Source organism: Pseudophryne corroboree, chromosome 1 (genome assembly GCF_028390025.1).
Source record: "Pseudophryne corroboree isolate aPseCor3 chromosome 1, aPseCor3.hap2, whole genome shotgun sequence".
Lineage (NCBI taxonomy): Eukaryota > Metazoa > Chordata > Amphibia > Anura > Myobatrachidae > Pseudophryne > Pseudophryne corroboree.
The window spans coordinates 400,591,598-400,604,878 of NC_086444.1; the positions used below are offsets into that span (position 1 = coordinate 400,591,598).

The following is a 13,281-nucleotide window of genomic DNA, read 5'->3' on the forward strand; positions in this document are numbered from 1 at the left end:
ACCCAACAAAATAGGTGCTCCTGCTTCTAAGCAGAATATTGCTCGCTGAATTTGTAGCACAATTCAGCTGGAGCATTCTGCGGCTGGATTGCCGCATCCTAAATCAGTAAAAGCCCATTCCACGAGGAAAGTGGGCTCATCTTGGGCGGCTGCCCGAGGGGTCTCAGCTTTACAATTTTGCCGAGCTGCAACTTGGTCAGGGGCAAACACGTTTGCTAAATTCTAAAAAATTGATACCCTGGCTGAGGAGGACCTTGAGTTCTCTCATTCGGTGCTGCAGAGTCATCCGCGCTCTCCCGCTCGTTTGGGAGCTTTGGTATAATCCCCATGGTCCTTACGGAGTTCCCAGCATCCACTAGGACGTCAGAGAAAATAATATTTTACTCACCGGTAAATCTATTTCTCGTAGTCCGTAGTGGATGCTGGGCGCCCATCCCAAGTGCGGATTGTCTGCAATACTTGTATGTAGTTATTGCCTAACTAAGGGTTATTGTTGAGCCATCTGTTGAGAGGCTCAGTTATATTTCATACTGCTAACTGGGTGTAGTATCACGAGTTATACGGTGTGATTGGTGTGGCTGGTATGAGTCTTACCCGGGATTCAAAATCATTCCTTATTGTGTCAGCTCTTCCGGGCACAGTATCCTAACTGAGGTCTGGAGGAGGGTCATGGTGGGAGGAGCCAGTGCACACCAGATAGTACCTAATCTTTCTTTTAGAGTGCCCAGTCTCCTGCGGAGCCAGTCTATTCCCCATGGTCCTTACGGAGTTCCCAGCATCCACTACGGACTACGAGAAATAGAGTTACCGGTGAGTAAAATCTTATTTGTTTCCGTGTGAGCCAGTAGTTTGATACTTTATTTGAATCTTGAGAATATGGAGAATCTTATTAATCACATTATTAAGACTATGGGAATTTAGCATGTTTACATCGCTGGATTCTCAGTTAGATTACTTTGGAGAAGACCACATAAACATTCAGTGGCATATGTAATAGTCTGTGTGATGTAGGCATCTTCCCAGTCTCTGGTACAGTAAATCTGCATGATGTTTTAAAGTAGCAATCATTTCAAAGGTAAAACCAACCAATCTGTTAGAGAAAGAGTGGAATGAATTAGACAAAAGTCAACCTAATTCCAAAAGATTAGGGGTCATGTACCTATTTCCAGGAGAGAGACCGTAATTAGGCAATATTTGCTTAGACATGGAAGTCATCAGGAAAGGTGTAGCTTATAGGAATCAAGCCTCTAAAGATACAATGACGCTGGCAGCAGGGGGAACACATTCCAGTATTCCAGCCAGGAGTGTCTTGTGAGTACTTTCACAGGCAGTGGATCAGCAGTCTAAGCATTGGGCGATAAAACTGCCTTTTGAGAGTTTATTTTATTTTTGGTAAAAAGATTAAATGATCCAAGGTACAAAAAAACCAAATCACACCATCTTCCCTTTTCTAACAGAAGACGATGGCATCAAGTCACGATACAAAATTGGAAAAATTATATTCCCGACACAAAGACATAAGAGCAGAGGTATGATAGATACACTGGCAACACCATGGGCATTCAAACTGGGCTATGTGATGGCACCATTAAGGTTACTTACAAGAATCTTAAAGGAAGAAAGCATTTCAGTTCATTACAGTCCTACGAAGGTACTGCTTCAGGCAAGAAGGAGAAACGCCTCTCAAGCAGGTTATAAATTATGGAAAACTTTCACATATTGGTGAAAATCAAGTTAGATAAAAACACCTATGGCTATACTTTCTCAAATATTAGACCTTCTGCAAGAGGTTCCACAAAAAGGTCCAGCACTTTATCTGACAAAGTACAAGTATCAGTGTCATCCTTGTGTGTTTATATTGAAAACAAATTATTTTCAGATGACTTCATCAAAAGGTGTATTCAGACTGCTAGAACAACTAGCCCATGTACTGTATGAAGTCTCTAGGATAATATTAGATCTGGTTAGGAGAAATTACAGTATGTGAACCTAAAAAGCCCAAGTACAGTACAGATGTAGCCAGGTTCATTCAACCTGCGATGCACCTCGCCACTCCAGAACACGGCAAGGTACGACTATTCGCACCTGGCAACCGCACTATGGGGTACATTCAATAAGTGTCAGATCCATCCCGACAGGCATTTGTCGGAATGGATCCGACAAGGGCTATTCAATGAGCCAAATCTGACTGTTGGATTTGCCCGTTCCCGGTGTCCTGTCCTGCTGCTGCTGTCAGCGGCAGCTAGAGGAGCTGGTAGCAACGGCAGGGAAGGGAGATATCTGCGGCAGGGGGAGGAGCTTGGCTGGGGGGGGGGGGGTTGAACGCCCTGCTCAATCCAACTTTTTTTTAAAGTCAGACTGAAGACTGTTGGAAAGGGGGCCAAAACCTGTCGGATTTGGCCCCGTTTAATACAGAAGCACGCGGATCGACAGCTATTCCGCCGATCCACGAGTTTTCTGACAAGTCGGGAACTCCCAACTTGTCAGAAAAAAACTGCCCATATTGAATAGGTCGGAACCCCTTCCGGCAGAAATCTGTCGGAAGCTGCAGTCTTTCAGACAAGACGGCAGCTTCCGACAGCTATTGAACACAGCACATAATATAATACCCTACTTAGCATTCCTTTACTGAAATATAAAATACCTACTGTGATGCAATTTAACCAAACCCCTCAAATGTCCTGCCCCATAAACATGAGTTTGGAATGTGAATACCTACCTTCTGTGCCCCATAATCTTGTGAGACATAACCGCTCTTCTCTGTACTTGTTTTCTCAGATCTCAGCTCTGTATTTGAAGGGGACGTTGAAAACCTGTATTAGACAAAAATAAATGTACACATACAAACATTAGATTTAAAACACAAATTTAAAAACACAAACTTGAATACCTTTAAGAGACCATAAATGAGTAAAACAGATGTAATTATTTCCAAAAGTAAATAATTCAAGGAAAAAATACTATGGAGAAATGGGAGGTATTAAAATCAATGCTCGATAATAATACTCGCAAATTCATTCCCATGGGCAGCAAACAAAGGACTAAAAATTCCAAACCAATGTGGCTTAGCAAAAAGATTAAGTAATGGTCAAAAAAAGGCGAGCATTAAAAAAATACAAATCAGACAGTAATACGGAGTCATTCCAGCATATAAGGATTGTAACAAAATAAGCAAGAAAGAAATAAGAGCAGCTAAAGTAGAAACTGAAAAGCTAGTAGCAAAGCAAAGCAAATCAAACCTTTAATTTTTTTTAAATATATCAACAGCAAAAGATTAAAGAAGGAGACTTGGCCCTTTAAAGAACGGCGTCTTAATCAAAAACGATAATGACATAGCGGACAAATTAAATGAGTTTTGCTCATCGGTATTAAGAGAGGACCAGATACAGGGATTAACACACAATATTAACAAAGATAATGTCCCACTGCTAAGTGCTTATTTAAGTGAGGAGGTAATCTGTGATCGATTAAAAAAAAAAAAAAATAATAAATCACCTGGTCCAGTCGGAATTCACCCAAGGGTTCTCATTGAGCTTCACTCTGAACTAGCAAGACCACTACTTTTGATCTTCAATTACTCATTTACATCAGGCATGGTTCCCAAAGACTGGCCTATAGTGGAAGTAGTGCCGATATTCAAAAAGGGAAGTAAAGCTGAACCGGATAATTATAGACCAGTTAGTCTTACATCTGTAGTGGAGGAAGTACTGGAAGGTATTCTAAGGGATAGTATAGAGAAGTTCCTTGAAGCAAATAATGTTATTAATAGGAACCAACATTGATTTGTGAAGGACAGATCATGTCAAACAAACTTACTAGGCTTTTATGAAACAGTTAGTGCGAACATTTATCAGGGTAAGTAGGTGTATGTAATCTTTTTAGACTTTGTTAAAGCTTTCGACACAGTACCGCACATGAGACTTATCTATAAGTTACAAGAACTAGGGCTACGGAGCAGAATATGTACTTGGGTCAGAAATTGTTTAGATAATAGGGAGCAGCGCGTCGTCGTAAATGGAACTTTTTCAAATTGGACTGAAGTACTAAGTGGTGTGCCACAAGGGTCTGTACTTGGACCACTATTGTTCAACATTTTCACTAATGATCTAGCAGTAGATCTAGAAAGCATGGTCTCAATTTTTGCAGACGATACCAAATTGTGTAAAAGTTATAAATACGGAGAGGGATGCTTAGTTTCTTCAGAACGACTTATTTAAACTGGAAGCATGGGCAGCAAAGTGGAGAATGAGCTTCAATACAGACAAGTGTAAGGTAATGCACTTTGATAGCAAGAACAAAAATAACATCTACATACTAAATGGGGTAAAATTAGGGGATTCTGTATTGGAAAAAGACTTCGGTATCCACATAGATATCAAACTAAGAAGCAGTACCCAAAGTAGGATTGCAGTAAAGAAGGCCACATCTTGAATACTGTGCACAATTTTGGGCACCCTACTACAAAAAGGATATCTTGGAACAAGAAAAGGTTCAGAGGCGGCGACCAAACTAATTGGGGAACAGAGAAGCTGAAATACGAGGAAAGGCTTGCAAGGCTAGGCATGTTTACACTGGAAAAGAGGGGACTGACAGGGAACATGATCAACATTTACAGATATATAAGGGGACAGTACACAGAGCTTGCAGGGGATCTGTTTTTGGTAAGATCACCACAGAGGACATGTGGACACTTGCTTAGGTTAGAGGAGAGGAGATTTCGCACACAGAGGCGAAAAGATTATTTCACAGTAAGGACAATACGTGTTTGGAATTCCCTGTGTGAGAGAGCAGAAATGGCGGACTCTGTCAACACTTTTAAGAATGGCCTAGATAAATTCCTAATGGATAAGGATATACAGGGTTATGGTGCGTAGTCACGCACTATAGTTATAAAAAACAACAAGAGGAATAAACACAACGACCGACATTAGCAACAGACAAAATTAGTCCTAAAAATAATACAGCATAGGAGACCACAAATAGGTTGAACTCAATGGACAAAATAGGATTTTAATTACCTACCGGTAAAGCTTTTTTTCGTAGTCCGTAGAGGATACTGGGGTCCACATTAGTACCATGGGGTATAGACAGGGCCACTAGGAGCCCTGGGTACTTTAAGAAATCAATAGTGTGCACAGGCTCCTCCCTTTATGCCCCTCCTACCAGACTTAGTCTAGAAACTGTGCCCGAGGAGACAGACATACTTCAAGAGAAGGATAGATAAGGTTAGTGGTGAGATTCCGAACCAGCACACAAAACAAGAGGAAAGACATGCTAATCAAACATGAAACAGGAACAGGAACAGCAACAGCTGAACTACGAGAAAAGGATTTACCAGTAGGTAATTAAAATCCTATTTTCTCTTACGTCCTAGAGGATACTGGGGTCCACATTAGTACCATGGGGATGTACCAAAGTTTCCAAATCAGGTGGGAGAGTGCTGAGGGTCCTGCAGAACTGACTAACCAAACTGAAGGTCCTCAGAGGCCAAAGTATCGAACTTGTAGAATTTAGCAAACGTGTTCGAACCCGACCAAGTAGCTGCTCGGCAGAGCTGTAAAGCCGAGACACCCTGGGCAGCCGCCCAGGAAGAACCCACCCACCGAGTAGAGTGGGCGTGTACAGATTTAAGAACCGTCAAACTTGCCGTTGAGTGAGCATGCTGGATGGTAAGCTTGATCCAATGAGCAATAGACTGCTTTGAAGCAGGATATCCAATTTTATTGGGATCATAGAGCACAAACAGCGAGTCCGATTTTCTGTGACGAGCTGTCCGTTTGACATAGATCTTTAAAGGCCACACAACATCCAGGGACTTTGAAGTAGAAGAGGTGTCAGTAACCACCGGGACCACGATAGGCTGGTTGATATGAAAAGCAGACACCACCTTTGGAAGAAATTGCTGACGAGTTCTGAGTTCAGCTCTATCTTTATGAAAAATCAAATAGGGGCTCTTGTGAGACAGCGCCATTAATTCCAACACACATTCTTGCCGAAGCCAAGGTCAACAGTGTGACAGTCTTCCACGTAAGAAACTTTACATCAACCTCCTGTAAAGGCTCAAACCATTCAGATTGTAGAAACTGCAACACCACGTTGAGATCCCAAGGTGCCGTGGGAGGCTCAAAGGGCGGCTGTATGTGCAGAACACCAATCAAGAACGTCTGAACCTCAGGGAGGGAAGCCAACTGTGTTTGGAAGAAAATGGATAAGGCCGAAATCTGGACTTTCATGGAGCCCAGGCGTAGGCCCACATCCACACCAGACTGCATAAAAAGCAGAAACCGACCCAGTTGAAATTCCACCAAAGGAAATGTCCTGTTCTCACACCAAGACACATATTTTCTCCAAATCCGGTGGTAATGTTTGGACGTTACCCCTTTTCTGGCTTGGATCAAGGTAGGAATTACCTTGTCCGGAATCCCTCTCCGGGCTAGAATTTGACTCTCAACCTCCATGCCGTCAAACGTAGCCGTGGTAAGTTTGATAGACGAATGGCCCCTGTTGCAGAAGATCCTCTCAAAGAGATCGAGACCACGGATCCTCCAGAAGTATGTCCAGTAGATCCGTGTACCAAGCCCTCCTTGGCCAATCGGGAGCAATAAGAATTGCTTGAACCTTTTCCCTTTTTATTCTTTTGAGAATTCTTGGGATCAATGGAAGTGGTGGAAACACATACACCATCTGGTAGATCCATGGAGTCACTAGAGCATGCACCGCCACTGCTTGTGGGTCTCTCAACCTGAAACAATACCTCCTGAGCTTCTTGTTCAGACGAGAGGCCATCATGTCAATTTGTGGAATTCCCCACCCACGTGTCACGCACCCGAACACCTCCGGGTGAAAGCACCACTCTCCTGGGTGAAGATAGTGTCTGCTGAGGAAGTCGGCTTCCCAGTCGTCTACTCCCGGAATGAAGATCGCGGACAACGCCACAGCGTGTCCCTCTGTCCAGAGGAGAATCCGTGTTACCTCTGACATTGCTGCTCTGCTCTTCATTCCACCCTGTCGGTTTATGTACGTTACCGGCGTCACATTTTCCGACTGAACCTGGATGGCCTGATCTTGAAGAATATGTGCTGCCTGCAGAAGTGCGTTGTATATGGTCCTTCGTTCCAGAATGTTGATTGGAAGAATGGTTTCCTGACTTGACCATTTTCCTTGGAAGTGTTCCCCCTGTGTGACTGCTCCCCAACCTCTGAGGCTTGCATCTCTGGTTAGCAGAATCCAATTTTGAATCCCGAACCTTCGACCCTCAGTCAGGTGAAGTCTGAAGCCACCACAAAAGAGAAATCCTGGCTCTTAGCGATTGTCGAATCCTCTGGTGCATGTGAAGATGTGATCCGGACTATTTGTCCAACAGATCCAGCTGGAAGGGCCTTGCGTGAAACCTTCCATACTGCGGCGCCTCGTAAGTGACTACCATCTTTCCCAGAAGGCGAATGCATAGATATCTGATATCTGCACCATAGATATCTGATATCTGCACCATTGACTGGATTACCAATGCCTTTTCCAATGGAAGGAATACCTTCTGTGCCTCCGTATCCAGTATCATCCCCAGGAACGGAAGCCTCCGTGTTGGTTTCAGGTGAGATTTTGGTAGGTTCAGAATCCACCTGTGATCCCGGAGTAGTCCAGTTGAGAGGGCAATGTTGTCCAATAACCGCTCCCTGGATGGTACTTTTATCAACAGATCATCCAGGTACGGAATTATGTTCACTCCCCGTTTGCGGAGGAGAAACATCATCTCTGCCATTACCTTGGTGAACACCATCGGTGCCGTGGAGACGCCAAAAGGCAGAGCCTGGAACTGGTAGTGACAGTCCTGTAAGGCAAACCTTAGATAGGCCTGATGAAATGGCCAGATCGGGATACGAAGGTATGCATCCTTGATATCCAGAGACACCAAGAATTCCCCTTCATCCAGACTCAAGGTCACCGCTCTCAGAGACTCCATCTTGAATTTGAACACCCGTAAATACGGGTTCAACGACTTGAGGTTTAAAATGGTCCGGTTTCGGTACCACAAACAGGTATGAATAATAACCTCTGGTCTGTAGCTGAGGTGGAACTGGAACAATGACCCGAGTCTGTAACAGTTTTTGAATTGTATCCTGTAAATTTATACTTGCCTCCTGAGAAGCTGGTAAGCCTGACTTGAAGAATCTGTGAGGTGGGAGTTCCCGAAACTCCAGTCTGTACCCCTGGGCGATGACCTCCGTGACCCAGGGATCCTTGCATGATGTTGCCCATACTGTATGGGCAACACTCTTAATCGGGCTCTCACCTGCATGTCTTCCAGGCAGTGTGGTCCACCATCATGCTGAAGGTTTTGAGGAAGCAGAACCGGAGTTGTTTCTGTGAACGTGCAGTTGCTTGTCTTCTGGGTTTACCTCTATTGCCTTTGAAGGCTGTAGAAGAACCTTTGGCTTTATTTTTTAATTTTGCTGTCCGAAAGGACTGGAGAGTAGGAGCAGAGTAGGTCTTCCTAGATGGGGGAACTGCGGAAGGAAGATATGTAGACTTAACAGCCGTAGCCTTGGATATCCACGTATCCAGTTAATCTCCAAACAGGGCCTCACCTGTGAAAGGTAGGCTTTCTACACCTTTTTTGGAATACGCATCCGCCGTCCACTGATGTAGCCATAGGCCCCTGCGTGCTGACACTGCCATGGCCGTGGTGCGTGCATTGAGCAATCAAATTTCTTTTATAGACTCCACCATAAAATTTGCAGAGTCCTGTATATACTGTAGGAGTAAAATCATCTCACCTCTGGGTAAGGAATCTAACCCGTCAATTAGGTTACCGGACCATTTTGCAATGGCCGTAGTGATCCAAGCACAAGCAATAGTGGGCCTCTGGGCCACCCCCGCAGCTGTGTACAGAGATTTGAGAGTGGACTCAATCTTGCGGTCTGCAGCGTCCTTTAAGGAGGCTGCACCCGGGACCGGTAAGACGATCTTACGTGACAACCAAGATACCGATGCATCAACAATCAGTGGGTTTTCCCATTTTTTTCCCATCATCCTGAGGAAAAGGGAAGGATGTCAGTAAACTTTTAGGGATCTGAAACTTCTTGTCAGGATTAGACCAAGTTTCTTCAAATTAGGAATTTAATTCCTTAGATGCAGGGAAAGTAGCAGAGGATTTCTTTTTTACATTAAAATAAGATTCCTCATCGTCCTCTGTCGCTTTGTCAGGAATATGCAGGACATCTCTAATAGCTTCAATCAGGGTCTGTATTTCCTGTGACAAAGCTCCATCCTCCCCTCCCGAGTCCACCTCTCCCTCCTCAACATCTGATACATCATCATCAGTATCAGTCTGCAGGATTAGGGCCAGTGTACGCTTTTGTGGACAAATGGCAGGGGTCTGAGACACTGGAATGGCCTCTGAATCTCTATTCATCAGGTCATCTACAGATTGTCTTAAGTATTACGTCTCCTTCTCATTTTGGGATCATTTATTTTAAATATTTGAGATCATTCCTTTCAATGAATCCAACCATACTGGTTCGGACCCACTAGTCTGAGAATGTGTACTATCCTGAGTACAATGCAGTCATCCCCCTGAGTGAGAAAAACACTGCCGTGCATGAAACACACTCCCTTGACATAGTAAAATATAAAAGAACACACACACACAAGAGAATAGGTTAAAAGCACAGTTAACCCACACAGAGCCCCCTAGGGAGAGACAGAGTATGATGGAGCCAGCCACACAGCGCCCCTATACCTAATTACAAGTTTAGCTGGGCCGCAAACTTAGTACCCTTAATAAGGGCTTAGTATTCTAATACTGCCCCCCCCCCCCTTGCTATGACCCCCTGGTACCGCTGAGGCAACCTGGAGTCCTTGTGGAGGAGCTGTGCTTCCCTGCCAGTCTGTGTATAGCTGCAGAGGGAAAATGGCACTGGTGACCTGCTGGATCCACTCATAGTGAAGCCCCGCCCCCGTAACGGCGCGCGGTCTTCCCGTTTTTTTATACTGGCTGAGGTGTTCATGATGCTTAACAGTGCGTTAGAACCCCTGTAAGCTATAATGCCAGTGTAGGGTAAAGTTTTTAGTGGTTCAGCTCGCCCCTCACAGCGGAACACACACACACACACACACCAGTATGTAATCCTGAGCCTGGAAACGCAGCCGTATGCAAGCGCTGCATTCCATACCCTTATGCCGCCATTTCACCCAGCTACCCGCTAACCGAGACACCGGACGCCTACTCACCACTCTTCTTACTTTTAGCTCTGTTAGGGGTGGCGGCGTGCCACGGGACCGTACGTTCGCCGTGGTGGGGCTTGCGGATAGGACCCTCAGGAGCTCAGTGTCCTGTCAGCGGGGAACAGGGCCATTGACCCTGGAGGAGGTTGGGCCACTCCCCCCCCTAAGTCCCACGAAGCAGACAGGCTGTTGCCAAACAGCCCTGTCTGAAAATAACAGAAAAAATAAATGTAGAAAACTCTTCAGGAGCTTCCCTAAGCATGACCGGCTCCTCCAGGCACATTTTCTAAACCGAGTCTGGTAGGAGGGGCATAGAGGAAGGAGCCATTGCACACTATTGATTTCTTAAAGTGCCCAAGGCTCCTAGTGATCCCGTCTATACCCCATGGTACTAATGTGGACCCCAGTATCCTCTAGGACGTAAGAGAAATTTTCTTTTTTCAACCTCAGAAACTATGGGGCAGATTTATTAAGCCTTGTGAAGCGATAAAGTGGAAGGTGATAAATGACCAGCCAATCAGCTCCTAACTTCCATGTCACAGGCTGGGATGGAAAAATGTCAGTTAGGAGCTGACTGGCTGGTGCGTTATCACCTTCCACTTTATCACTTCACCAGGCTTAATAAATCTGCCCCTATGTTACTATTTATCACTGCTGTACAAGTGCCACTAGAGACGGAAAATACTTTGCTGTTGAGACATCAGTATATGTAACACAATTTTGAAAGCACTCCCACCCAACACAATGTACTAAACATTATATTGGTTTTCTCTTGCATCTAAACACAGCAACAGGATAAACATCGTTCGCTGATCAGAATATCTGTACTACAGAGAGAAATTGCCATGGTGTGTTATACTATGTTTACGCTTGCAAGCTTATATTAAATTAGGTTATTTGTGTAATACAGGTTGAGTATCCCTTATCCAAAATGCTTGGGACCAGAGGTATTTTGGATATGGGATTTTTTCGTATTTTGGAATAATAAGATTTTACTTACCGGTAAATCTATTTCTCGTAGTCCGTAGAGGATGCTGGGACTCCGTAAGGACCATGGGAATAGACGGGCTCCGCAGGAGATAGGGCACTTTAAGAAAGCTTTGGACTCTGGGTGTGCACTGGCTCCTCCCTCTATGCCCCTCCTCCAGACCTCAGTTAGGGAAACTGTGCCCAGAGGAGACGGACAGCACGAGGAAGGATTTTTGTAAATCTAAGGGCGAGATCCATACCAGTCACACCAATCATACCGTATAACTTGTGATATACTACCCAGTCAACAGTATGAACAACAACATAGCCTCGGTTCAACCGATAAACTATAACATAACCCTTATGTAAGCAACAACTATATACAAGTCTTGCAGAAGAAGTCCGCACTTGGGACGGGCGCCCAGCATCCTCTACGGACTACGAGAAATAGATTTACCGGTAAGTAAAATCTTATTTTCTCCAACGTCCTAGTGGATGCTGGGACTCCGTAAGGACCATGGGGATTATACCAAAGCTCCCAAACGGGCGGGAGAGTGCGGATGACTCTGCAGCACCGATTGAGCAAACAGGAGGTCCTCCTCAGCCAGGGTTTCAAACTTATAGAACTTTGCAAAGGTGTTAGACCCCGACCAAGTAGCTGCTCGGCACAACTGTAATGCCGAGACCCCTCGGGCAGCCGCCCAAGAAGAGCCCACTTTCCTAGTGGAATGGGCCTTAACCGATTTAGGCAATGGAAAACCTGCCGTAGAATGCGCCTGTTGAATCGTATTACAGATCCAGCGAGCAATAGTCTGCTTTGAAGCAGGAGCGCCAACCTTGCTGGCCGCATACAGAACAAACAGAGCTTCAGTCTTCCTGATTCTAGCCGTTCTGGTCACATAAATCTTCAAAGCCCTGACCACATCCAGGGACTCGGAATCCTCCAAGTCCCGTGTAGCCACAGGCACGACAATAGGTTGGTTCACATGAAAAGATGAGACCACTTTTGGCAGAAAGTGAGGACGAGTCCTCAACTCTGCCCTATCCACGTGAAAAACCAAGTATGGGCTTTTATGTGATAAAGCCGCCAATTCTGAAACACGTCTTGCCAATGCCAACAACATGACCACTTTCCACGTGAGGTATTTCAACTCCACAGTTTTAAGTGGTTCAAACCAAGGTGACTTGAGGAAACGTAACACCACGTTAAGATCCCAAGGCGCCACCGGAGGCACAAAAGGGTGACTGAATATGCAGCACACCCTTCACAAAAGTCTGTACTTCAGGAAGAGAGGCTAATTCTCTTTGGAAGAAAATGGATAAGGCCGAAAATAAGAATTTACTTACCGATAATTCTATTTCTCGGAGTCCGTAGTGGATGCTGGGGTTCCTGAAAGGACCATGGGGAATAGCGGCTCCGCAGGAGACAGGGCACAAAAAGTAAAGCTTTTCCAGATCAGGTGGTGTGCACTGGCTCCTCCCCCTATGACCCTCCTCCAGACTCCAGTTAGGTACTGTGCCCGGACGAGCGTACACAATAAGGGAGGATTTTGAATCCCGGGTAAGACTCATACCAGCCACACCAATCACACCGTACAACTTGTGATCTAAACCCAGTTAACAGTATGATAACAGAGGAGCCTCTGAAAGATGGCTCCCTAAACAATAACCCGAATTAGTTAACAATAACTATGTACAAGTATTGCAGATAATCCGCACTTGGGATGGGCGCCCAGCATCCACTACGGACTCCGAGAAATAGAATTATCGGTAAGTAAATTCTTATTTTCTCTATCGTCCTAGTGGATGCTGGGGTTCCTGAAAGGACCATGGGGATTATACCAAAGCTCCCAAACGGGCGGGAGAGTGCGGATGACTCTGCAGCACCGAATGAGAGAACTCCAGGTCCTCCTTTGCCAGGGTATCAAATTTGTAGAATTTTACAAACGTGTTCTCCCCTGACCACGTAGCTGCTCGGCAGAGTTGTAATGCCGAGACCCCTCGGGCAGCCGCCCAAGATGAGCCCACCTTCCTTGTGGAATGGGCCTTAACAGATTTAGGCTGTGGCAGGCCTGCCAAAGAATGTGC

The 13,281-nt window shown here is 45.2% G+C and overlaps 1 protein-coding gene across 2 annotated transcripts in view; it reads right to left on the reverse strand.

Moving 5' to 3' along the window:
* Positions 1-13,281, reverse strand: part of KIAA1671 (KIAA1671 ortholog) — a 431,335-nt gene that overhangs the window by 277,215 nt on the left and 140,839 nt on the right. For both annotated transcript variants that reach the window (XM_063913220.1, XM_063913219.1), the window contains exon 3: positions 2,720-2,813. In XM_063913220.1, coding sequence (XP_063769290.1) covers positions 2,720-2,813 — 94 coding nt within the window. The remainder of the gene's footprint in view (positions 1-2,719; positions 2,814-13,281) is intronic.